Raw genomic sequence first — 27,968 nt, 5'->3', positions numbered from 1 at the left:
GGAAGGGGAGCAGTTGATGGGACACAGCCTGGCAGCAGCAGCAGGCTCCTCTGGAGACGGCATCGGGACCCTCAGCTGGAGATGATCCCCAGGGTCATGAGAAGACAGCGCCTCAGCCTCCTCACCTTCCTGGCTCTGCTGGGACTGCTCGTGGGACTTGCAGACCTCAGCCACGGCCACGCTGCCGAGGATGAGGATTACTACATGCAGGAGCTTCTGACCAGAGAACAGTACAACCAGGTCCAAGGAGCAGAGCAGCCTGTGGCCTCGATACCTGACAGGCAGGAGCGCCCCGGCCAAACTCCCGCCAAGAAAGCGCCAAAGGGAAAGGCAGACACCGGCAGGCAGACAGATAAAGACACCACTGAGGCAAAATCAGGTAAAAGTACTCACCTCTCTGAGCATGACAACCTGCTGCTTTTCCTCACATTTCACTCTTGTGAAAGGAAAAGGTTTACCTCTATACATTATCCACAAAATGTTTTTACTGATGGAATCCATCATCAGCTATGTCTGTAGGAATAGTACGTTACTTGCTAGAAATTTTAAATCAAAGGCTCACAAAAATATTGTGCATGGCTAACAAAGCTGTTATGTTGCACACAATATTATGATAGCTCAAAACTTTCTGAAACTTTTGCCTTGACCCAATGAAACAATATTACCACTAGATGACAGCGTGTGTCTTATCGTCACTGATTTTTGTATGTTAAGGAAGATTTTTGATTAAAGCTTTCAGTCAAACAAACTTTGGAAATGTGGATAGCTTTGCGAGATGTGTGCAAATGTGACTGTCAACACATATATGCGGTGATGGGACGAGGACACTGTGCAAATGCAATTTTAATGTCATTTTAAGCACAAGACCGCAGAAAAATCAAAGTCAAGAGTGGTGTTTCTTTGAAATTGCCTAGAAAGCTCATAGTTTCATCGAAAGCTATGAAATGGCTTACTTTTTTTTGCATAAAAGTGCATAAATGTGCCTCAGACGCTCTCACACTGCTTGATGAATTCAAACGGAAAATTTGAGGCTCAGACAGAACGCTGGTGTCCTCTAGGACTCGACAGGAGCAGCTGCATTCAATTCACATGGTGATGGATGTGCAGAGAAAAAGAGCAACAATAATCTCCTCAGGTAGTCCTTACAACCCCTTCACCCCTCACCCCCATCCTGCCAGCACACACACACACACAGATTAGACCCAGGTTTCCTCGTAGCTTCCACACAACAGAAATATCAACAGTCTCCAGCACGGCAGAGGTCAGGATTGAATTAGGAGCCATGTTGTGCTGAACACATGTGAGACCCACGTTTTCCCGGCAGCAGTGAGCAATGGCAGGATCCCTTCATTGAACCGTTCCAGCCCATACAAACGTATTTACTACGGCTCAGAGCCCTGCCTATGGGGCGTGCAGCACATGCAGTAGCAGGTTTGGAGGCATGTGGAAATCCTGACAGCCAATTGGAGGACAGTAACAGGCATGAAGGTAGGGTTGGTCCACTCTGGCCGGTACCAGGTAATTTAGAGCAGCTGTGTCGACAGTGACTTAATGGTGCAGGCATCCCGCCTCACGTGTCCCAGCAGGGCTACTTGCTGCAGGTGGGACTGCGGAGGGAGTACGGCCACAGAGAGACATGCACAAGTCACTAATGATTTCCTCTGTCATATTGGACCATATAAACAGAATTCACTGATGTTTTTTTATGGGGGCGATCTTGAGACCCAGAATCACCTCAGAAGTAACTTGTTTTTAGACAATTTTCACTTGTTTCAAGTGAAAATTCACTTGAAACAAGTGAAAATTTGCTTGTTTCATTGGCAAAATTTGCCAGTGGAAAAAGTGAAAATTCACTTGAAATAAGTGAAAATTAACTAGAAACAAGAAACAAATTTTGCCAATGAAACAAGCAAATTTTCACTTGTTTCAAGCAAATTTTCACTTGAAACAAGAGACAATTGTCTAAAAACAAGTTACTTCTGAGGTGATCATGTCTTATTTTAAGTGTGATGAGATATTTTGACTAGAAATAAGACATTTTTGACTTGAAATAAGACAAAAAATCTTGGTAAGATTTTGAGTTTTTGCAGTGTATGAGCTAGTTCAGGCAGTCAGCTTGCTGCTACGCGACATGCCTCACTCTCCACTAGAGGTGTAAAACCGAACGGTGAAAAACCGGACCGTTCAGCACGGTGCCAAACCAAAATGTAAAATAAACAAACCATTCAATACACAGCACATCCTACAAAGCTCTCACCACTGATGACCAGACCTCCAGGGCGCCTGAGAGTGACCTCACCATGAGAGGTCATTATATTTTTAGCTGTGCAGTGTTACACTCACATGAGAGCCATGCAACCTCTTAGCTGATGAATTAATGAATAAACTTGAAGTATTTTTATGTTTGCTTTAATTAGTCTGAGGGCACTTTTGCCTTTGGAGGAATATTTGTTGATTTCATATATTGTTATCACATCACTAGATGAAAAAATAGCATTTTTGAAAATAAAATAAATTACAGAGAACACTGGAAATGGTAATTTTTTTCCCTTCCGTAGTGCACAAAACAAAACAAACCAAAACAGTGACCCAAAACCTGCAGAACAAACCAAACCATGGGTTTGTTGAACTGTTACACACCTACTCTCCACATGTCATCCACCAAACAAGCCCTATCTATTTGGCAGTCTATTTTAGCTGCAAAATTTCCCATCTCTCCCTCTGATGCCGCTGCTGCCCTGCATCAGGATTGTTGCTTGCTCTTTCAGCCCTACCATCACCTCAGCATCCACCTGTAGGCTCCAGCTGGGGGCGAAGACATTTACTCATCACTCCTCAATATCTATATGTAATAAAATCTGCAGGGAGTGATGAGGTCCGAGCTGGGATAGACACCAGACTCTAACTGTGTTCTGCTGCTGTGATAAAGCGTTTCAAACATGAGTGGTCTAACTAAAATGAGAATTCTGTCCTCTCACTTATGAAGATATAGTCCTACCTGGTTCTTTTGGATTCAGCACCCAATAAAAAGTATTATTCCTTTTTGAAACCGAGCTGAACTGTTTACCTACGTTTTTTGTCGGCCCATGTGTTTGGAACTGCAAGGGCCTAGAGGTAAAGTTATTTCCAGTACATTGGTTAGTAATAAAAGAAAAAAAAAAAAAAAAAGCTGGCAACTCCTAACCGAGCTGGTGCACCACAGCAATGTCTAAATGATCATGTCTCGGTGCCCTCTTGTTCAGTCGAAAACCATTTAGGCTGAATCGCATGCAGCTCGGAGCGTTGTTTGGGATTTAACCTGTCCTCGGATTGAGTTGTGGATAAAGACTTTCAGATGTGAGAGGGATTGTTATCACATGGGGCCTATCCTGACCTGACACTCAGTCAAATAAAAAGTGCACTCCCCACTTACATCTTTAGTTCTTCCTGGAATGTGGCTCCCCGCCCCTCCCCGGTCTCTCTTATGGTGGACATTTTCATGATTGCTTTGAACCCTCCAGGTAGTCAATTGAGTAAGTACTATCATAGTACAAGGGTGTTGCATGATTGCCAGCAGTGATCTATCATCAGAAAGTGTGAATGCAATTTCAAAATCCATGTTTGGCTTTGCTACTGTGGGTCTCCACTGTGACTGAGTGCAAGGAGCAATGAGGTTAAAAAGTTTTCAAAGAGATCATCTCTTGGTTTAGCCCCCTGTCCTGGATCCATTTCTTTGTTCTGTTCCTCTCTGTGCTTTGTCAATAATCATTCAGCAATAGCAAAGATGAGTAGACTGTCCACAGAAAACATTAACCTTCTGTTTCTTCATGAGTGTTCCTTCCCTTCCTCAGTGAAACCGGCCAACAAAAAGACTGAGAAGAACAAGAAGAACGCCTTGAAAAGCCCAAACAGCGTCTCAGAAGGAGAGGGCCAGTACAGCTCAATAAAGGAGGGTGAGTGAAGGACAGACGACGCTGTCGCTACACCTGGGAAATTCATGATCTCATAAAATGATATTTCAGGAAATCCATCTTGCCACTGATGTGCAGGGGCTGTTTCTATGTCTAAACCAGGGCAGTTAGGATGGGAGAAAGAAACAAACCCTCTTAGAAATGACAAATGCTTTGGAATGAGGACAGTTTTCAAAAAGCTTATTTTCCCTGAGAGGAAAAATCTGGCAATAAAGATGATGCTCTCAGAAGTGGAGTCGAGTCACAGAGGCACTGTTGTCCTCCTTGCCGATGAAGCATTGTGTTTGGTTGCCATGGATCGCTGTATATTTGCTAAACTGAGGCCAGGATGCCCCGGTAGCCTTCGTGCACGGGCACTGTCTGTCACGGTCCTGTGAAAACTGTGTGCCACCTTTCTCAGGTCCAAGAGGACAACACACTGCTAAAGATTTGATTTGGGGCACATCACACATATTGCAACCTCAAACTTTCCAGAGTTATGAGAGAAGCAGTAAATTGCCTTTAATACACTTATTTACACAGCGTCAAACTCGAACAAGGCGCTGTATTTAACAATGCTGGAACGTGAAAATAAGTGCGTAGGCCAAGTGTGAATTTATGTGTTGATGTTAAAGCTATTGTAAGCAGCCTACTGCGAGAGATAGAGACGCTACCATTTCAAGTTGGCATTGAGAGGTGAAAGGCGACTGTGGGCAGAGATTTTGGACTGCAGAGTTGTTCTAACATGTTGGAAAATTGGAACTCCATGCTGACACGCCTGGCACAGTTGGGAAGTTATAAAGAAACCCAGCACGCAGTCATGATCTGGACAGCCCAGGCTACCAAATCATGTTTTCATGACTGCAGCTCTGACTCAACACTGACCTGGTTTATGAATTATGTGATGTTTGTTTAGCGTCTCCATGCCTTGGTAGCGTCTGATTTATCTGGACCACACTTAAGTGCCTCAGTTTTATGGGCAAAATCATAAACAACGCTTTAAAAATCGCACCCTTTCTTTATTTTAACAACTAAATCATCATCCTATAGCCTCACACGTCTTATTCTTGCCTCCAAATTTCTTTAATTATTTTGCCATTGTTGGAGCTAAACTGGAGCAGTACTCAAAAAAAAAAAAAAAAAAAAACTGTGATTGCCACATCGGCACATACCAAAACAATGGGGAATTCATTAAATGGAGGATTTAAGCACAGCGGGGATGTTCATTGTTTGATTAAACGAATGATTCAACGGCTTGTTCATTATTCCCATCAGCCGTTACACTTGTAGAGAACTGTGAAAACAAGATGTTTCCACACAGATATCAACAGTTTTATCAAATGTGTACAGTAACTTGGCAAAATGCTGTTGGATTTTGCTCTAATAACTGGAAAACAGACAAGTAAAATCAGAAAGTTTACAGAGCCTTATAAACAGGCTTTTGATGTGCAGCTGTCTGGTGATGCAAGATACAAGCAATGAATGAGAGAGCAATCACACTAATTTGTTCAATTATTTTATTTTTAATCTTAAAGTTGCTTCCAAGGCGCCACATGCATTTAGATTGATGCTCTATCCTCAAAAACATATGACTTAGAAGTTGTTTAGGGCTTACATTACAGTAGAAGTGAATCCTCTGCCAGCAGTATTTCAATACTGTAACACCAGATGTGAAATAATGATTTGTGACATATATAGCCTGACTAAACCTCTACCCCAGGAACTGGTTTTTGGCTCCCAGCAGGAACAAGGCAAGTGGCCTAGTTAGCAACATATGAGACCCTGAGTGTCTGTTTTGGTATTTGCATTGTACAGCAGATGCTGCGCTCCCCTATGGGTCTTAAAGAGGACTGCACGCAGATGGTGATAATGATTTATTCTGAATAAAATGGCACACACCCATTTATTTTTCCCCTTAACCTTGTTCCTTTTGCCTGCTGTGAGGGCCGGCCTGACCTTATTAACTTGTGATCTGTCCATTCACAGCCTGGGGACTTGCAGTGTACAACTGGACCCTGCAGCATGTCTGCAGGTCCAAGTGGATTTGAAATACAGGCATGGAGGCTTTTAGCTTCGGGTCACAGATAGGACATCACATGCATTTCACTGTTGTGTAGAGTTACTGTAAATACTAAACTAACTGGACACTCCAGTAGCATCACATCTGGCTTGCTAATCAACTTTGACACCACTTTTAAAGCAAGAATTCATTTGGCTTCACACTGTGTTTGGTTAATGCACCCAACATAAATTGTGTCCTGTAATATTGTGTGGATTTTGGAGCTTGTGGAAAACTATTTTTTAAATGTCAGTAAACTTGATCTTCACCCTCTCAAAGAATGCATTGGCTTCACTATAAATCCCAGATGGATTGATGGTATCTCCGCCTCCTCCGAAGGATCAAATTTATAGAGAGACGTGACCAACTTCACGCATGTTCTGTCAAAGACAAAAGTGCACATCTACTGTATATTCATTGGGAAATTCTTTTGTCGTCTTTTCGTCTGGGTGTTCATTTGTGAAGACAGCGCTGGCTGTATGACAGCGACATGTGCAGCACATGCTGCATATACAAACAGACCTGTGCCCAATCGGAAATTCTTGCTTTGAAATTCCATAGCTGTGGTCTAGGGAAGTCTGCAAACAGCTTGATCTGACCCAGAGAGCCGTTGGCCAGCAGGGATTTCACACGTCAGCCCTTATTTGCCCATTTGGTCCTCACTGGGTGAAATCCATTGTAGTGTAAAAGATGAGCCAATCTCACACAAAGAGCTCTATTTAGCAAACGGCATCTCAGTCTCTGTAATCACTTAAAGATGGGCATTTGGTCAAGCACACTGCATATGCCCTCCAGCAGAAAACGAAAACATTCTTAAGTGATGTGCAGCTTACTTCTTATTCAATAAAGCCTACATTTTTCCATTATAAAGGCAAACTGCCTCAAATGAGGCTGTTATTTTGACCAACCATTCCTGCACTCTTCATGTAAAATGCTGAATAACTGGCCTACTCAAACAGGCAATCGGAGGATGATCATAAGGATCATATGGATTGATTACTACTAATTGCCAACATCAGTATAAATGGTGATGGTATGAACGATTCATTGTATAATGCCTGTACCCTGAGTTAGGACAATGAGCCTGGAAAAATAATCAATGTCAACACATCATCTACCCTACAAATCATCTCTCTCATGCTCAGTCTTTAAACTGTATCATAACACAAGTGAAAAATTTGGCCAGGTGAGACAAATGTCGATATCGTGAAACATGACCGAAAACGGTAATCACTTCACTTGTATCAAGAAAATTAAGCTTGAAACAACTTAAGGCAGTGTTTAAGTTAATGTTACCCCATTGGCAAAGTTTTTATACTTGATTAAGAAAAAGTAAGACTTAGTACTCATGCAGCATCCCTTCAGCAAGACATAAAGGACAGCCGGTAAGACAGGACAGCCGCATCGCCATAGTGTTGCTTTATGACCCTGCATCTCTCCTTTTAAGTCCACAGCAAAAAGACTATAGAGATTTTGGATTCCCTTGTGCCTTTTGTGCAAAAAGGCATTGAAGGACTAAACGGGTCCTCTGGGAGTTTGGCCCATTAGTCACTCTGCTGATTAAGAGTGAATCAGTGGCAAAGTCATGTCTGTGTCTCTGGTAAATGGTTTTGTCCAGTGTCATAGACGAATGCTTAGCGTTCAGCTGGCATTGGTTAGTCAGTAATCCAAGGTTGGTAACTTTAACCACCATCTAATTTTGTTTACTGTGTAAACAAAATTCGTTCTACCACTGAAAGTGCATGCTCTTTGTCCAAGGTTGCATGTGTTTTTCCAATGTAACAGTCTAAAAATATTTACCAAAGAGTTCTCATTTTCTTACTTTGAGGATAATGTTAGCTGCACATGATGGATGCTAGAGTATCAGCATGCACACTGGACAGAGTTATCTAATGGACTCACAGAGATGATGATGATATTTACCTCTGCCAAGGAGGTGAAAAAAAAGGTGTGATCGCCCCTGTCTGTCCATCTGTCTGTCTGTCAGCAGGATAACTCGAAAGGTACTGGATAGATTCCCACAAGACTTGGTGGGAGGGTTGATAAACGGCCAGCAATGAACTGATTACCTTTTGGGGCCAATCAGTCTCAAGGGGGCGTTGCAAAGGGCAGTGTTTAGTACAAACTGGGCCACAGTTTCCAAATTCATCCAAGTAACATGATGAAAGTCAGCAGGGAGGCTGGTCAGGGGTCAATGCAGCACTGACCAACTTTCCACACTGATTAACTAAACGGGATGTGCCTTATGACGGCAACACTGCTGAAAGGGCGCGTGGCAGAACACAAACAAGGCATTAATGCACCCAGTTGAGTGCTTTCTTTTTGGGTAAGATGGCTGTGGAGCTCTTTAAAGTGTTCAGATCATGATATTTGCTACAGTCATTTTGCAGCAGCTAGATAACTGTGATAGGCGTGTATATTAGATTTCCAAAGAACAAAAATGAAGCTTGCTCATAGTGTACAAATTGATTAATCAGCTGTGTAGCTTTCCACATACATAAACTCATAGCGGCGTGTTTACATCAAAGCACCAGTCACACAGTTCATTGTAGTTTCTTTCATATAGGCTCGCCTTTTACGTTTTGATTTTCCAGCTCTTGAGAAAATGAATTGTTTACCCAGTGAGGTGTGTTAAATTTGAGGCAGGTGAACTCAGGATCTCTTTCTCTCTCCTTCAGGCTCACAGTGCTGGTGGGTGGGTGTTAAAATGAGTTTAAGAGGAGAGATACCTGATGAATGCTTTATTTCCACATCGGTTTATTATTATGCCATGTAAATAGAGTTTAGAGGGAGTGTGAGGAAAGATCGACACTGATGGATAATGACTGCTATTGTAACAATCACCCATAAATGCTCTGCCTTCACCTCGGCATTGCACATTAGAATGATATTAAAACTGTTTACAGTTCGATATGTGCTGACTAAGGATGTTTGCCATATAGCATCTGTTATTATAGATGTTCAGTGTAATGGGTGATGAATGTAGCCAATCTCTCATTAGCTTTACATATTTTGAGCTTGCAGTGCAAAGTCTGAGTTACTCATTACGACTGAGTCAAGATATTAACGACTGCATGGTCCCTGAGTCAGGAGCTGTATCTATAGCAATAGATGATACATGAAATTACCATCATCCAAGTATCACAGGCCAATTTGTCATCCTCTTCCACCAGAATGCCCCCCAATGGGACTGGAGACACTGAAGATTGACGATTTCCAACTTCACGCCTCAACTATGAAACGCTACGGCCTCGGAGCACACAGAGGTCGTCTCAATATCCAGGTAAGGCAAGATGCTAAAGCCTTGGTGTGGTGGTGTGTGGTGCAAGCCCACCAAGCCTGGAAAAAGAGGAGGGCAGCATTAGACCCTGGGCGATCTCATTTTCATTGGAAACTCTCCTGCCTCACTCTGCATGTTACATATCAAACAAGCGGATTCAGTTTTCCCACAAAGAAGCAATGGAAAAGAAATATGATTGAGAGATCATATCTTTTGATTCGAGTTGCAGTGCAGTATTTTTTAATATAATAATGCAGGTTTCTGAATGACTGTATCTGGTAAATCCATGGAAAAATGTAAGCTGTGACAACATGCTTTGGCTGGGTACACTTAAATGTGGGTGACATTATCATTCTGCTTCGATTCACTGCATATTTTAATAGTCCAAAACTAACTCCAGAGAGAAAGCAATACCGTTGCCATCAAACCAGGGGCACATCCCCAAACCTAATAAAGCGGATTGGCATCTGGGAGAGGAGGTATTTCCTGTTAGTGCAAGCTCCACTTTGAGCATATTAGACTGAGTACAGTCTGCAGCTTGCCTCATCTTTTGCAGGCTGCACTGTTCTGAATCAGACAGTGCAATTAATGAAACACACACATACACTTAATTCACTCAAGAATGAGAGGCATGACGTGTCAGGAAACCAGCAGAACAAAGCCTTTGTTGTTTGGTGTATGCATGTGTGTACGTGTGTGTGTGTGTGTCTGTGTGTGTACGTGTGCACCCTCGGGTCTGTGAGTCCATGTCAGGGATCAGAGGGACAGAGATACTGTATCCAATCGTGGGAGAAATTATCTGTAAATCTGGAGACACACATAGAAAGCAGATGTTGCCTGTTGAATCAGGCCAGTGTCCAATGGACTCAGTTTATTTCCACTCCTGTAGCTGATATGTTTAGATTCCCAACACTGTCTGTATTGTGATAATTAGAGGCCGGGTACAATATTCATTCTTGTAAATTCACTTTCTTTTGATGTTTGGAGATTTTGTATAGTCGCAGAAAAAAACTTTGTTATAGATAAAGATTATTAATGAGGGATATTTGAGATTTATGATATAATTCAGGTAAGAATAAAATGGATTATTGAGCAAATAAGTTGATCATCCTTTAAATCTCATTATATATCTAAAAATAGCCATTTGATGCAAAGTCAACTAACAGCAAACCTGTAAAATTCATTTGTGTTTTCTGGAAATGTGGCTCAGGCAGCTGGACACTTTATTGTTCCTGGGACACACTCTTCCTGTGCAAGCACTTTATTTATCTAGGACTGAAGCTAAATCCTAAAATTTTATTCACATTTCAGGGGTCCAAATTCCATTTGTGGAGGCTTCTTGTATCAGGAACAAAAACTCATCTTTGAGGTGACAAGGGGACGTGTCATCCATCTTTCTGTATATTCAAGTCTGTAATTGATTAGGTGTTCTGTGTGGAGGCGTAAATTCAGAGTATCTTGACAGTTACAATTAAGATGCAATGCTATTATACACTCAGGGCATAATTCCACCATGATATGAGTTTGGTTGAAGAAGATGAACAGTGTGGCCTGTCAGCACATTTCAGAGTGTCAGAGTGTGAACACAAAGAGCTCCGAGCCAACCATCTCAATTCATCATACTGTACCAATATGATTAGTTGTACTGCATTTTTGGAACCAGAAGCATTTAATGCATTTAGAACTGGGTCAACACTGTCAGCTGTTACCACGCGCTGCCAAAAATGTGTCGAAGAAATGCATCCCAACACTGCATCAATAAAATCTATACTCAAATCGGTGGAGAAAGCTCAGGAATGCTGGGAAACTGGAAAGAAGCGCAGACAGTTTCTCACATTATTTGGCCCGCGTTCGTTTCTATAACTCAGCCTTTACTGGCTCCCCGTTTGCCCTTTTGTTCACTCCGTCCCAGCGTTTTCAGGCGTGATCAAGCCGGTCCGAGCTACCCGGCCTGTGTCTGTACACTGCACAATTTACAGTCTCGCTGCACGCTGCCGTTTCTCAGGGGGGCACGCTGGTCTCGTGCTCGCAGATTCCTATGGAGACTGCATCATTTCAGACTGTCAGTGAACCAAATATAAGCATCCATTTTGTATTTTTATTACTTTGCCTTGATCTGAGCCTTGTTGGCTTTTACATACTTGCCAACAGACCATGAAACAGGAACAATTAACTACCTTGTAGCCAAGCCAGGCAAACAATAGACCAGAGGCATACATATATATATAGTATATATATAGCTATATATTTGTGTGAAAGCTGCTCTGAGCTGCTCACTGTTTGTCACCGGCAGGCTGGCCTTTACGAGGATGACCTTTACGACGGGGGCTGGTGCGCCGGGCGAGACGACCCGCTGCAGTGGTTTGAGGTTGACGCCAGGAGGCTGACCAAGTTTACAGGGGTCATCACACAAGGCAGGAGCTCCCTCTGGTCGTGAGTAGCAGCCCTCCAGTGTGCTCTAACATGCCGATGGCTTCCTGACTCCACGCTGGTCTCAGTGCCGCCACTACAGATTTAGGGGCCCCCGAGGCAATAAAATCATCGGGGGGCCTCTTGTGTTTTATCATGAATAGATCAGTGTAGCTCCAAAAGATGAACAGCCCGTAAGACTTTGTTCAGTTCTGTTTTGAACTGCGTTGATGTGTCTTCACTTCAGTCTGTGCAGAACATCACATCATTTTGATTGGCACTCTGAAACCCAGGAGCCTATGGGCAGAAGGGCTCACTCTGTTTCTTTTTCTTTTTCTTTCCTTTTTTCTTTCTTTCTTCCTTTTTGGGGGGTTCTTGTAAATGTTTACAATATTTGCAGTAATTTGGTGAAAATTTCATGTTGGTTTTTTTTTGGAGGGGGTAATTTTATGATTGATTTTTCTTGTGATGGTAAATTTTCAAAAAATTTTCAAACAATTTTTTGCTGATTGTGTGGTAGTTTTCTGGCAATGTTTTGGCAAATTTGATAAAAAAAAAAAAAAAAAAACGTAAAAAAAATCTTTCTGATGATTTTCATTTGTATAATTTTTTTTTTTACCCAGTTTTCTTCAGTATATATATATATATGTGTGTGTGTGTGTGTGTGTGTGTGTGTGTGTGTATATACACACATACATACACATTGTAATTTTTTAACGACCTCACAAATTTTTCAATCTTTTTTTTGCTGGTTTTCTCATTTTCCCATGTTTTTAAAAAGAATCAAGTTAATTTTCTTAGGGTTAGGGTTAGGCTCTGGCTACTCTTCATAACTTGAAACCATAATACTACCATTTCTTTTTTCTTTTTTTTTTTTTTGCTTCTGTGTCTGCTTGTTTTTTTTTGTGTGTGTGTGTTTGTTTGTGTCATTGTTTTATTTGTGCCAATTGCCCCTCTGATACCATTATTCCTGCAGGCGTGGTTGGAGATATCAGGGCTCATTTCCTTGGCTTCAGAAAAAGCCATTTGCTGCCATTCATCATTGTAGAGTCTAAAAAACAACTTTCAAAGACTTGCTCGAGCTGCATAATCAATCACAGCAAACACGAAGCCCTAATTTGGTTTTGTCAGAGTGTTTGTTTAATTGTGATTTCACTGAGCTTGAGTCGAGTGTTTTCATGTCAGTGTGCCAGTTACATTACACTCTGCTCATTGTCAGGCACCTCACATCCCCAGGAAGAGAAGTCTCTGCCAGGAAATAATCCCTCACAACAAGTTGTTTTAAACTCTTTATTGTCACATCCATGTCTTTTTTTAATTTAGCTGGAACAACAGAGAATTTCAAGGTAGCTTTGACATTGTAAAGTATCATCATAAAGTTTAAATATCAAATCACAGCACTGAAAAATAATTGAAGGGAATGTAAAATAGATGAATAAGGAAGAAAATGGACTGAAATTCTAACTGACGCCGGTATTCTCCTTCAAATTCATCTGGAAAATTTAACTTCACAGTAATATTCCTGCACGGCATCATCCTTTTTTTTTTTTTTTTTTTTTTTTTTGGTAAGTCTTTTCTGATCCCCACACTCTGGGATTAAGGATTTTTTTGAGTTTGATTGATTGGAGAGTGCACCCTCATTCCTTCATCTCGCTTAAAAGGTCATTACATTATAAAAATAACACCAGAGAAAATAGATTTTGCCACACTGTAAGCTCATTCATCACATTTAGTTGACAGGTAGAAAAAGGACACTGCGGTTTTCATTATTTTTTTTTAATAACATGTTTTAAATTGTACCTAGAGACAGCAACTACCATCGGGGATGAGTCATCCCGCTGTACTGTGCAGAAAGTGTCTGTAAAGCTTGTTAAGAGATGAATTACACTACCATCAGGTCTCCATGGCATCCCGTGTACTTAGCTTCCGAGGAAAGAGAGATGAGTTTTGTTTCTCCTCCCACTGAATCAGCCTCATAAGGGCTTCTTCCTCATTTTCTATCCCTCTTGTTTTTACTGCGCAGACACTCTGTGTGCTGACTGTGTTTTTTATGCATTTAAAACTCAACCTCCCATCACCGTCTTGTAGGTTAATCTGCTGGAGAGTTTTTAAGATGAAGTTAAATGCATAACATGTATAAAAGCTTGTGGCAGAATAGCGCCTTTGTTCATATATTGCATTAAACCCAGACACTCACGTTCACATACAATGCAACTGGATACATATATGATTTCAAGAGCCCTTGGGAAACCCACTCTGAGAGAGAGTTGCAAAGGATTATGTGTGCATTTTCCCTCTGGAGAAAGGCTGTAGTAGCCATAGTCCTTCACCTTGAATTATCCCACCCACACTTTTGCAACACGACTGGATTCTCCATTATATCAGACCTGACGTGAGGCACTTAGCGGTGCCATGGGATGCTACAGCGCAGGTCCACGCTGCTGTTCACCACCATCGTCACTCTGCAGTAACGTTAAACAGGGGCTGCTGGCTTTGCGGGCTTGTCAATTTCAATTGTGAATTGAGATGTAACTAATACGCTGTAAATAAATCCAGATGTGCCACAGGCCACATTTCTTGTAATGTTTAGCAAGAGTGCACCTCAGGCATTTGAGCATAGCACAGATCCACCTTATGGGGGTTACACGAGGACAGGTCCCCTTTAACAGTAGAATGATGAATGCTCACCTCCAATTATTTCTGCTTCAAACACATATTGCAAAATTTTATTGAAGCATTATTTGTGATTACAATATATCATATGAAAACTGAGCCCTCCCCCTTGTTGTTTGAAATCCCTTTTAATCTATGCCATCAAATGTATTTCAGCAAAAAATAAACCTGGCACACTAAATATTTTGATTAATGTTTGTCCTTCAGAGCAGGAGTCCAGTTTAGCAAAATGTTGCTGCATTTTACTCCGACCAACAGCTTTTGTCTCAAACCTGCATAATTTTCTCATGTAAATGTGCAGCTGAGGGCTTCTGTAATCATTTTTGACAACTTCTGGCCTTTGTACTCCTTAATTGGAAAGGGTGGCAAAGACCTTTGGAAACTGCCGCGCGGTTAGGGAGCAGAGGGAGACTCTTTATCAGGCTGTGTTTGTAATTTTCTTCCAAGTCCGGCATGATCTGAGGGTGCAGGAGACACGGAGGCCTGGGCGGATGAGACAGAATTTCCCAGCAATTAGCTCTGCAGGGCTTGTAGCTGTCTGTGGTGCTAGTTCAGGGCGTTCTGTTCGTAATAGCGCTTTAATTAGCAGGACTGGGAATTCTTACCAGACTGGACGAGCTCAGCGCTGATGTCTTTATCCGGAAGTGGAGGCATCCCAGTGCCAACCTATGCAACACATCAGGTAGAAATGTCTCTTATATAAGACATGAAGTCATGGGTGAAATTTTCCTTTCGGAGGTCCATTTGCAAGCATGAAAAACATGTTTTGATGAGCCACACTGTCAGAAATAGGGGTACAGTAGACACCCTTTTCTGTCCCCCAAGGTAATTATGGGTACCTTTTTCAGCGCCAAAAGGTACATCCCAAGCAGTAAGCGTTTGTTTGGCCAAATGCAAAGAATTAATAAATAAAATGAACGAATAAGTATATAAATTAATGCCAAAATAAATAAATAAATTGGAAAAATATTACTTTAAGGTAGATTTTAACTCGTAGGCTATGGTTGAGTAGCCTTGAAATGAAATTGTAGATTTGTAGATATTAAAAAATAGGCAATACAATGATCCAGTCAATATTGTAGTTATGATATAGGAACAAAGCTGGTCTCTATAAGGTACAAACCACAAGGGGACAAATAAGTACCCAATGTCAAGGGGACAAAAGCTGCACCTTAGAGGCCCCAGTGACAAGCCACTGGACCCCTAAAGGTGCAATTATGTGCTTTGTTTTCTCAGAGTGCGCCTCGCTTTGCTCTGCTTTTGCTTATCTCCTCTGAGCCTGGCTAGTGCTGCAAGGAAGGGAGGAACCGCAGATCTAAAATAGTGTATGAACTCTACAAATATGCTCCCATCATCTCTGAAAAGATCAGTGGCATAGAAGAAAGATGTCGGTGTTTCATGTCTGAAAGCTTAGAAAGTGTACACCTGCTGCCAGTCTTGCATTTGTGAAAAGAAAAGAAAAAAAAATCATGCAGAAAGCTCTGTCAGAATGAAATTCAGGCTAAATACGATCACTGACTTATAGCAGGCACATAAATAATATTACTGCATTTTACTGGAATTCAACGCATGAGCATTTGTGTTAAATGTGTGGTGTGGAAATCTTTTTTTCATATTTCTTTAGCTAGTTGTTATTACATAGACTTCGCTAAACTAAAACCATCTGGATGACATATTTCAGTTTTGCCCTCATTCAAACACTTTAATACAAACTCAGTGGGTGCTTACTAGTATAAATGGCATTCGTTGACCTCTTAGCCTATTTAAAAAAACAGCTTTCATCATCCAGTGGAAATTGCGCCTGTCTGGATGAGTGCCTAGCAATATCCTCCCAGTCACCTCCGTGCTCTATTTGCATTGAATTCAGCCTAACAGGATATTTCTCTTCTTTTCTTCCTCTCATCACTTGACTTTCTCTCAATGTTACCAGGAGTGATTGGGTGACCTCGTACAAAGTCATGGTGAGCAACGACAGTCACACATGGATAACACTGAAGAATGGGTCGCAGGACTTGGTGAGTAACGGGCATGAAGTTTGAAAGAAATAAAAGTGTCTCCTAATGTATATCTACAGCGTAGGCAATTATTATCCACAGTGTAGAGAATCCTCTTGAGCTTAATCTCTATCATTCCCTCTCTGTGTAAACCAGCTCTGTGTAAAAAAAAATATTTTACTTGTCCCTCATTAACTGGAACCTGAGAGAAAGAGGGATTCATGTTTGAAAGCAATTACAAGAGAAGATTTGGGCTTCCACTTACTTGCAGGCTTAATGAGCTGACAGGCAATAGTAAATACTGATGATCCTCAAGCAGATGGGAACCACATCCTGGATCACATTCAAAGTCATTTCTCTTCTCTCACACTGCGCACCAGCAGCCGTTTTCAGCTGAAAGTCAATGTGTTTGGCCATGCGTGGTACCCGCAGAAATCATATTAATAACCCCAATATCACGGAGCATATCTGATTAATATCATGTTTGTAGAAAAATCGTATCTTTTCAGTGGTGCAAATCCTGCTCCCTAATGAAATTTTAATGTGATGGTATTCTCTCTGTGCTGATGATGTCATCGATTGGGGAGATACTACCCATTCTGTAATTTAGTCTGTGTTCACAAGCTTCCTGCTGCCCACTCGCCCACCTTTTGTGGCAAATGCCAAAAAAGCACTGTTTTGATCTTTCAAAAATGGCAAAAGGTGGCAGAGAAGAACTGAAAGTGTGGGTGGCATCACGTTTAAAAAAAAATATTCAGGAAATTCACAGTGTCATGAAAGTTTGAAGACATTCTGTCTTGGCTGTTATGACTCTAAGAGGTTTTACTTGCCAATATAAATGTTATTTGTATGAGTATGACTTAATCATAAGATTGCACCAACCGTACTGCTAATACCATTGCTTTAAAAAACAAGTTACACCTTGTAAAAACATGCATATGCTGTACTTAAGTGTTTATTCACTCTGGGATGAATGTGTTTGCCTCAGTAGATCTTCATTGGCAATAGGGAAAAGGAGATCCCAGTTCGGAATATATTCCCTGCACCGGTGGTCGCCAGATACATCCGAGTCAACCCTCGCTCTTGGTTCAGCAGTGGCAATATCTGCATGAGGGTGGAGATCCTTGGCTGTCCTATGCCAGGTGACGGGTTTGTATGGAGCATACCTGCCACTGGTATGCACTTACAGCTACTAACAGGCCAGAGAAATCATAGGATTATAAGTAATTCAGCCGATGCATGGGTTGAACTGCAGCAATGATGAGAGCAGGCTCCAGCATTCAGTCTTGGCTCTTAAAAAACAACCATGTGTTGATCTCTTTCTTTGGCTTCAGTTTAAATGAACTGACTGGATCAACTTCAAGTTCAACCTCTTGATATCACTAACTTTATGTTTTCTGATTCTCCCCAGATCCCAATAACTATTACCACAGACGGAACGAAGTCACAACCACAGATGACTTGGACTTCAGGCATCACAGCTACAAAGAAATGCGGCAGGTGGGTTGCAGTCAACAGAGGACAACAGTAGTTATCACCCTGTTAGTGATTCTGATGTTTGCATCTTTTATTCATAAGGGGTCCTGCTACCGTTTCTTTTCTTTTTTTTTTCCTCCCGCAAAGTGACATGAAGCGATAAGACATCTTGTATTAATGTCAGCCAATTTCAGACAAGTTGTGAGAACAAAACAACAATGCACGAACAGAGCCTTGGCAGGCAAATGAAAATGTATAAAGCGTCTCGTGGGTTGTACCATTACTTATTCATATAGTTGTCATGAACAGTAGTCTGTTTCTACTGAGAGGGAAGACAGCTGTATTTGTCAGCGTGTTCACTGTGACTGAGTGGTTGTGAAGGTACAAGTGCTGTGAATTATAATCTCCTGTAATGCAGCAGCTCCTTCCTGCCAAACAGCCGACCACAGGTGTCCCAAACTGCTGTTAGGAACCACAATGAGACTCACTCAATTGAATGCTCAGCTAGCGTGGCCGACTATAGAGCAGCGGTCATTTCGGCATTATCAAAGCAAACTAAGTGGAATTTTTAACCTTTGAGGCTAATGTGTGTCATGCAAGAAGTTCAGCCTCAATAGATGTTTACAAAAGCAGCAGGGACTATTTTTAAAACCCAGCTTCGACAGCCTTTTTCGCCCTTGACATTTCTTTTCTCCGTGCAGGTACCTGGTACCTTATCTCTCCCTCGCCCACGGCAGTTTTAACAGTGTGGTGCCAGAACCTCACAGACTGCTATTGGAAATCATCGTGTCTTCTCCAATAAAGTAGAAGCCTCTTGGGAGGGGAAAAGTAAAAAAGAGTTCTTTGATAGTTTGACATAGACCCCAAGACGAAGCTTTTTGGTAACTTTTTTCGATCACTACTGAGGGGTCTCTATAGCCTCAACCACACCGATTTTGCCACAGCATGGAAGGTTTTGAGAGACATAACAAGGCAGGTGGAAACAACATTTTCCACAGCCGACATCCTCTCAAGAGGCAGGCGTAACATTATCCTGGCAAATCCTGGCCTAGATCCTCTTAGCTTCTTTTTAATGACACCATCCCTCTTACTATATAGATACTACAGGCAGATAAGTACCCCATTAAGTCCATTCTATTTCCCAAAGATAAAACTGCCTTTAAAAGGTGACGGAGTGGCACGTCCTGCATGTAAGAACAGAAAGACTGCCTTTAAAATCACCGTACACTCTTTCTGCTGAATATAAGCCAGGTGTAATTAACAGAGGACCAGTGTGCTTTATTAGATTGGAAGACAAGGCAAGAATGTCGCCTCTGTCTGCTTTCATGAACAAAAGCAGATGTTTGTTTAATGATTTACTAGGTTTAAAAAAAATAAATAAATAAAAAGGGATTCAACACGGACTTAATTAAAACCCCATCAGTCCTGACTGATTAATGACTGGAGCAGCTGGGAGAGCGAGTAAACACAACATGGATCTCTAAAATTAATGTTGTTACTTTATTTAACAGTTTGTTATGATGGTGTCTTTCCCAGCGCACCTCCTCTCTGTGCCCGTATGTTTAAATGATATCGCTTGTTATTTCAATTGGCTCTGCCGTAGTCCAGCTGTTGTACAAGCCCCTCTTCATAATTACCTCGACCCCTTCATGTGCAGTGCCCTTCCTCATTGGTCAAAGCATTATTAAGTAAGCTTGGTAACACAGTTCTGTTGATATTGCTTTTTATTGGCAAGGTGTCTCAATAACATGCAACATTATGTAACATTATGAGGCTGTGCTTCACTTGCCGCCCCAAGGGACCCAGGCGTGCAGCACCGGTTTAATGTCAGACGTTTTAGGGAGAGTTTTACATTATATATTAATAGCTGATGCTGTGTTATTTTCCTCTCGCAGCTCATGAAGGTGGTTAATGAAATGTGCCCGAACATCACCAGGATCTACAATATAGGCAAGAGCCACGGCGGCCTCAAGCTGTATGCCATAGAGATCTCTGACAACCCAGGAGAGCATGAAGTTGGTGAGAATATCTTTAAAAGAAACTGTGTACCATAATGTCTTAAAACAGGTTTTAACAGGGACGTGATTATTCAGTATTAGGTATAATGTTAACATTGGAAAACTCACACTGTGTTCCTCGCTTTGTTTTTCTCAGCGCGGCTAAATTTAGCCTTTATTGCATATTTAATCTTTCACTCTCTGTCTCTCTCCTCCCCTCGCATGAACCTGTTGACCAGGTGAACCGGAGTTTCGCTACACCGCTGGTTCCCATGGTAACGAGGTGCTGGGTCGCGAGCTGCTGCTGCTGCTGATGCAGTTCATGTGCCTGGAGTATCTGTCTGGCAACCCGCGCATACGTCACCTGGTGGAGGAGACCAGGATCCACCTGTTGCCATCTGTCAACCCTGATGGGTACGAGAAAGCCTTTGAAGTGGTAGGTCTGCAAGACTGCCATTAGTGACCTCATATCATGCTCTGGCCTATGGCAAAAATACCACCATCTCTGGCTAAGGAGTGTGTGTGTGCTCTCCTGATAAGAGTGCATGCGAATGGGCCTGTATGTGCGCTTGTGTGAAAATGGGTGAGAGTGACCTGTGGAATATAGAAAATGAGGGATGTAAGGCATGAACAAATAAATAAAAGTGGACATGTGCTCCTCATATTGCTGCAAAAACACCAGTAAAACACAGGTGGTGGATGGTATGAAATTAGTTTTGGATGGTATTAAATTAGCAGCAGGCGTGTAAGATGAAAGACTCACTATTAATTTAATACAATTAGATAAGGCAAGTAAGCCAGGTTAAAAGCTTGTCTGATACTCCTTGGACACTGCATCAAGTCATTTGGTGACCTGATGTGTGTGTGCACATACTGTACACGCTGTACCATTTTCTCTGTTCCTGCTTCATATTGTCACCATGTGTTTCCATACTGTTGGGTTTACCCAGGGGTCAGAGCTCAGTGGCTGGTCTCTGGGCCGCTGGAGCCAAGACGGAATAGACATTCACCACAATTTCCCTGATCTCAACTCCGTACTGTGGGAGGGTGAGGCCAAGAAGTGGATCCCTCGCAAAATGTTCAACCACCACGTGGCCATTCCAGAGTGGTACCAGTCCAAAAACGCCACAGTGAGTCTGACTCTTATTAGACTTGTAAATCACATTAATTTCTTCAACTTTGCTACACCTGCGAGTTTCTTTTGTCATGGCATCTTGTGTCTGAGTAGTTCACTCAGTCAAAGTGTTGCAACCAGCAGATAGAGAATATGGATGTTGCATTGTTGTACAATATTATTCTGACTTTGAAGCTACTTAAAGTCAGTATATAGATACTTGCTTGGTTTTAGCTTAGCAGCCTCTTAGTCGCAAATACCAATTATCCCACATTCACACACCCACACACAGGTAAGTTTCAGGCTATGGCTTATGGATGTGCTAAGATTAAAAAAAAATAGTCTGAATCAATAATAAGATCTAAAACAGGAGTCTGTAAATGTATGTTGTAGGTGCTGTATCTATGGTATCACAATGACCATATAATCTCCAGTGTTGCCATCAATAGACATCAAATCAGTGATGCCTGTTGATGATGTACATGCGCCTACTCTTTGCCCTGCACCTCCACTTCTCTAAATTTAACAAACAAATCCTGCAGTGTTTTGGAAAGGGCACAAAAACCGCATGAGCATGTCATCACTGTCAATTTTGGGTGCAAGGGGTGTATTTGGTATTTTGCCACAAAGAGGCTGTGAGCTAATATAAGCCAAGAAATCTATTAAAAGCTCACCTTCACAAGTGTTTTGATGTGACTGAAAGCCATGCGTGAGTCACACACACAGCCTTAAGAATAGCTGCTGCAGCTGCAGAGCTGGAATCCCCATCTGTGCTCAGGAAGCTGTGAAAACTGCCCTCGTTCTCCTCACGAGTCAGGCAAGCCAGCACTTTTGAGATACAGGACAACTGGTAAACAATATGAGCGCACACACAAGGGGGCAATTTGCCTCATTTCCTAATTGTAGCTTGTGTATAAATGCAAATACATTAAAAGCCACTGGATGCTGGCTGGCTTCCCTCCTCTTGACAACAATTTGTACATTTTATGGGGGCTTTTACTTTTGAAACCATACGCAAGTGTGAAATTTATGAGCATTGTTGGTAAATAATGTGCCAGTTTGTTAGTTTTATCTCCACCTGCCCTGATTCACTCCCCCCTCCCTGGGAGCACATCGCAATGAAATTGTTTCCAACATACAGGAGCTAATTCAGTGATCACAGTAGCGAGATGATTGCATGAATCACATTATCCTCATCTCTCCTGGGTCCCCACGGTAGGTTGCCGTGGAGACACGCTCCCTGATAGCCTGGATGGAGAAGATGCCTTTCGTGTTGGGTGGCAACCTCCAGGGAGGGGAGCTGGTGGTGACCTTCCCATACGACAGAACTCGGTCTCAGGGGGTGACCAGGGAGCAGACCCCCACCCCCGATGACCACGTCTTCCGCTGGCTGGCCTTCTCCTACGCTTCCACCCACCGCCTGATGACTGATGCCAACCGACGCGTCTGCCACACCGAGGACTTTGCCAAAGAGGATGGCACCATCAACGGGGCGTCGTGGCACACTGCGGCTGGCAGTGAGTGTCCATGCCCACCTGGGCCTTGGCTGACTGATCTGAGCACTGTGCTAAGCAGGATTTCTTAGCTCAGCCTGGAGCCTTTGAGCTGTAGCTTTGTTTAGCACCCTTGCACACATCTGCATATTCAATATTCCACCCCTCGGCTGTTTTAATGCCTCCTGTTTTTAGCTTGAAGCCTCGTATAAGAAACCAAAGACACCCAAATAAAGCATGGCAAAAATAAAACTTTTTTTCCTATTTTCTTCTGCAGGGAGCATTAAATCCATTCCACTTTTCATTTTGACCACAAATTCTTAGAAAATAACAATATATGACCAAAGATACTCTATATCCAAAACTGGATGGTGGCCTACAGATAAATTTCTCTTTGTTGGCAGGTATGAATGATTTCAGCTATTTGCACACCAACTGCTTTGAGTTGTCGATGTATGTGGGTTGTGACAAATTCCCTCATGAGAGCGAGTTGCCAGAGGAGTGGGAGAACAATCGCGAGTCTCTGCTTGTCTTCATGGAGCAGGTACAGAGGCAAAGCGGCCCCCGCAGCTCACACATACGCACGTACACATACAAGCAAACCACATAAACACATGCTTCTTTGCTGCTATGTTATTACAGAGTTATTTTGGGGATCTGGGAGCTGACTTTTGACCTTCGTTAAGTTGTTTTTTGCACTATTGTTCCCAGTAAAGATGCTTACTTTAAAGTGCTTCATCTCTAGCCTACCAACTGTGCTCACATGCTGAACATTATTTGTATTTACAAGGATTTCAACTGTACTCCGATCAAACACGTTAATGTTTATGATTGGAAAACACCCGCCGGTTGGTGACTACGTTTGACTCGGATCAAACAAGGTGATTCACCCACGTTTTAAATATTGATACTGAATGTGGAGCAGAGATATTAGGAGGTGCAGTGTCTTTCCTGCTGAGCTTTGGCACATGCATTATACATCATACTTCATGTTCATGCAATATACATTGTATTATACATGTGAAAGGGGCAGGGCTGGTGCAGTATTAAACAGGTGGTTGGGTCTTGCTTTTCACGGACAGGTGCATCGTGGGATCAAAGGTGTCGTGAGGGATCTGCAGGGGCGGGGAATAGCCAACGCCATCATTTCTGTGGAGGGCATCAGCCATGACATACGCACAGGTAATGCATTTCACCTGAGCGAGTAAACATTGCAGTGTGTTTTATTCATACTGTAACACTGGTAACTTTGATAACTTTTGCTGCTCCCTCGACTCAGGTTAATGCCATCGTTACTGCAGGGAAAATCCCATTTTTTTGCTCTACGGTATAATTTCAGTTAGGAATGATTCATTTTAGATTGAACAGTTAATCAAAATATTATCGAAATTTCAGAACGGCCAAGAGCAAATTCAAAAGCACAGGAGCTACAATTTTTTGATAAATGTAAACTGTGACAAAATACTACTACAAATGAAGTATTGGTGTATATATGTATTGGTATATAGACATGCCATGGCCTAAAAATTGTATTCTGCAGATTAAAAAAAAAAAAAAAAAATCACATCTTTTTTTCTGATAGTTTTTTCAGTGAAAATGAAAATGATCATGTTGGCATTCCCACTGAAATCATGAATCAATCAGTTGCAATATCTATCAAAATAATTCCAACATAATTATTTTAACCATATCATTCAGCTCTACTTTATTTGAGTAAGCAACAACAACAAAATAAATAAGAAGGCATTCACTGGGACACAGACAAAATTGCCTTGTTTTTCAGCATGTGGGTATTTTTTGCATCACACCTCAGAAATCACATATGAGTAATCAAAGCAGCTACCTCAGGGCTTAAATGGGTTCACTTGTGCTTATTTCTCGAGAATGAGTCACTCCTCAGTTACTATATGTGAATCTGCAGTCTAACAGAGCATCTGTAGGATACTGTAAGAAGAAATGTAAAGTAACAGCACTAAGCGGCTGATGTATTGTAGCAGAGCCGCAGGTTGGAATTACTCTCAGTTCACAGCCAGACTCAGCGTCGCTCAGGCCTTATACACTGAATTCGGCTATCAATTGTGCATCCTCAAGGCAATCTCCGCTGATGCCTAAAAAATGCAGCCTTCAAAGCCAAAGTGTTTTTGTACTTAGAGCGTGAAATCGAATGTCCACAAGGACATTAGCTGTTATTATTTCTGGAACTTAGAATAAGTCACCATTTCCTCCCAGGAACCCTGCTTCCCTGCGCTGCAGCCAGGGAACGTTTTAGGCTGATCAGTTGAAAATATATCTTCTTATCTTCTTTATTGTGCTTTGCGCAGTAAAGAAGTGCTCGAATTTGTCTCCGAATGCTATTTATCCTCACAGACAGACCTTGAAAAAGACCTGTGCCTCCGTCAGGATGAATTAGCTGCAGCCAGTGGGATGACAGGACAGGCAGCCTGGGTGCTGGTGAAGCACATCGATCTGTGAAAGATGTTTTGCCAGACTCTGGGCTTCTTCTTGGAATTATACAGCTGATTAGCATTTCATATTGGGCCGCTTTGCAGGACATGATTCCCTTCTGCCATCTGAACGTAAATGATGTGAACACAGATGTCCACTTGTTACTGTTTGCATTGAATGTAGATCAACAGCAGTGGCACAACTGCCATCATATTTCATTTGGCTCAGTGGCTGCAGCGAGGTGTCGAGTGGGCGGTGGGTTGTCTGGATGATGGGAAGGAAGCAAAGCTGTCATCTTTGTGAGCAAATCAAAGGGCTTAAAATGCAGCACAAGTTCAGCCATACTCGCAGCCCACACAAAGGCAACATTTGGCCGGGAGAGCCCAGGTAAATCCAATATGACAAAGCAGAGCTATTTTTAAGCCTAAAGAGAACTACATAGTGCTTCATTCTGCAAAGTAGAACTCTTTCCAACTTTCATTTTCAGTTTAGGGTATTCTTAGGTGAAAGCTTTGTGAAGCTTTCTGCCACTGCCAAGTATTAAATTTGGCTTTCTAGGACAAGATTTGCATATTGCTACTTTTGCACAAAATATGTGTAACCCCCTTTTTTTTTTTTTTTTTTTTTTTTTTTTTTGTGCTTGTCATGTTTTTGCTTGAATTTAACATTTACATCCTTTATAGGTCGAGCCCTTGAAAAACTGTTATTACAATAAAAAACTTGACTTGAACAGTTGCCTATTTCATCTTGGGAATGACATGAAAGATTTTAGATGAAATCTGACAACCAGTGGATGTATTTTACTACCACTGGCAAGAATCTTTTTGTTTTGAACATTGAGAATAAGGCTGACCTAAATGTTTTATGAGCAACCATTTGCAATTCAAGTTGAATGTATGTGAAACAGGATAGCTGCCCTTCTGAATCCATCTGATTCATAATCCATCTCACATGCATTGCAGCCACACAGAACCACACAGAAACCTGAAGAATCATAAACATCTTATTTGCTTTTCAGCTTTGGATGGAGACTACTGGCGCTTGCTCAATCCAGGAGAGTACAGAGTGACAGCCAGGGCCGAGGGCTACAGCCTCTCCAGTAAGAAGTGCGAGGTGGGCTACGAGATGGGCGCCACCAGGTGTGACTTCACCATCGGCCGCACAAACCTTTCACGCATCAAAGAAATCATGGAAAAATTCAACAAGCAGCCCATCAGATTGCCTGTCAGGCAGCTGCAGGCCCGCAGGCCCAGAGAACGGTATCTGGGAGCGTTGGGATGAGGGATCCAGAGGAAGAAGAAGAGTCAAAGGAATACTCCAAAGTTTTGGGCAAAATACTCTTTTTCCCTTTCACCGCTGGACGTACAGAGGTGAAAATGGTTTCGAACATCTCGTCTCAGTCTGGGTAAGTTGGAAAAAGGGGATTTGGCTCAAAACGTTGGATTATTCCTTTAAACGTCTGCTGGGATCAGACTGGGCTCTGATCAGGACTCTTAGCCTGGGTTTAGAGTGTGTGGAATTCTGTTGGGATATAAATCAGATTTAAATTGTTGATTGCTTAAAACTGGATGCTTGTTTCATTTGTTTTGTTTTGTTTTGTTTTGTTTTGTTTTGCTTTGTTTTGTTTTGTTTTGTTTTGTTTTGTTTTGTTTTGTTTTGTTTTGTTTTGTTTTGTTTTGTTTTGTTTTACCCAGGCATAAGCTCTCTCTGTCATCATCTCAATTTTTTTTCAAACTTTTTAATATGTTCATTTAAAGTTGAAGAATTTCATTTTGTCAAAATGTAAACTTATATTTCTGATTTTTTTTTCAGTGTATCAGGATACATCCTCCGTCACTCCCTTTGATATTATCTATAAATACTGCAAAAATACAGGCCAAAGTCCCATTTGAACTTAAGTTTTTTTTTTTAAATAAAGTAACATTGAAACTTAAAGATCGGTAATCAGGTTTTCGGTTGCTGTGAGGAATGGCCACGACTGTCATCATGTATATACTTATTAACTTATGTAACACAACAGCTATGTAAGCCATTACAAAAGCTTTATTACCTGCACTTATACAAGCTTCATCCTTGCAAACAATCCTTGAAACCGTATTATGTTTGGACTCAGTGACCTTTTGCATGTCATTGATGAGTTGGTTTTTTCATACATGTTACTTTTTTTTCCAAATTATTTAATAAAAGAATATGATTGAACAAACTGAACCTCGTGAGCTCTACATAAAGGAATCAGTCAAACAGACAAAAGCATAAACATTTTACCACAAGCACCCATTTCTATGCAGCCAAAGATATACTGTGAATATCCATAAGTCACTTTAACTGTTCTCTTTTTTATGTTTCACTAAATTTGCAGTTTCCAGAGCTTTCTGGTAATACATCAGTGCATTCTAGACAGGTGGATGTGATTAAAAGGCCACACAGACCACATGCCATGGCAAGATTTGCCACGTGGTAAAATAAAGCCTCATAAATTAATTCATTTTCTTTACTCATTTTCTTTGCTTCAGCCCTCCTTGGATTGTGTGAGGAATAAAAACATTGATAAGTACAAATAAATTTGGGGTGTTAACAGATCGAAGTGATTTCCCGGGATGTTGTAGGTTATCTGTGTCATTGCTTTCATTTTCACAGTCTCATAATGTTGGTGATTCTACACCTCTGACACGTTCAGTATATTCATTAACTTAGATTTTACAAGCAATCGTGCCTAATTGAATGTCCCTAATCGAAAAGGGACACCGCATTTCATTTTCATCGCTTAGATTTTTATCGCCGTAGTTAATGTTAACTGTCATTCCTTTAACTTCTCCAGCAAAGAGATCGTATCTGGGAAGAATTGAGGTGCCATGACTGTAATTATCAGAGCTCTGCTGGAGCTTTTACAGATCACCGGCTGGCTCTCCCAACCCTTAACAACAGCAGCCTTCCCCTCTCTCTCTCTCTCTCTCTCTCCCTCTCTCTCTCTCTCTCTCTCTCTCTCTATCCAACCTGCAATTACAGGAGGGCGTCCAACTCTTCTCTCCTTCTCCTCTTCCCTCCAGAGGTTATTGAACTGAGGGTGACACACCTGTTATCATTTCATGGCCCTGGAGA

The 27,968-nt window shown here is 41.7% G+C and overlaps 1 protein-coding gene across 1 annotated transcript; it reads left to right on the top strand.

Annotated features, from left to right (window-relative positions):
* Positions 1-44: 44 nt before the first annotated feature.
* Positions 45-26,225, top strand: cpxm2 (carboxypeptidase X (M14 family), member 2). The gene is made up of 14 exons (XM_030077930.1): positions 45-379; positions 3,831-3,932; positions 9,162-9,271; positions 11,562-11,701; positions 16,281-16,365; positions 17,336-17,486; positions 17,756-17,844; positions 19,716-19,839; positions 20,057-20,253; positions 20,768-20,947; positions 22,151-22,448; positions 22,829-22,968; positions 23,507-23,606; positions 25,888-26,225. The coding sequence occupies exons 1-14, from the start codon at positions 82-84 to the stop codon at positions 26,148-26,150; spliced, it is 2,277 nt and encodes a 758-aa protein (XP_029933790.1). The 5' UTR covers positions 45-81; the 3' UTR covers positions 26,151-26,225.
* Positions 26,226-27,968: the final 1,743 nt, after the last annotated feature.

The sequence above is a fragment of the Myripristis murdjan genome, chromosome 19 (genome assembly GCF_902150065.1).
Source record: "Myripristis murdjan chromosome 19, fMyrMur1.1, whole genome shotgun sequence".
Taxonomy (NCBI): domain Eukaryota; kingdom Metazoa; phylum Chordata; class Actinopteri; order Holocentriformes; family Holocentridae; genus Myripristis; species Myripristis murdjan.
The sequence above is the reverse complement of the archived record's forward strand: the minus strand, read 5'-3'. Positions and strand labels throughout refer to the sequence as shown.

Coding starts and splice junctions, on each gene's coding strand:
- cpxm2 (XM_030077930.1), top strand. CDS start 82: ATGATCCCCAGGGTCATGAGAAGACAGCGCCTCAGCCTCCTCACCTTC. Junction 17,845..19,715: donor GCTACAAAGAAATGCGGCAG/GTGGGTTGCAGT, acceptor TTCCTCTCGCAG/CTCATGAAGGTGGTTAATGA. Junction 20,948..22,150: donor ACCAGTCCAAAAACGCCACA/GTGAGTCTGACT, acceptor TCCCCACGGTAG/GTTGCCGTGGAGACACGCTC.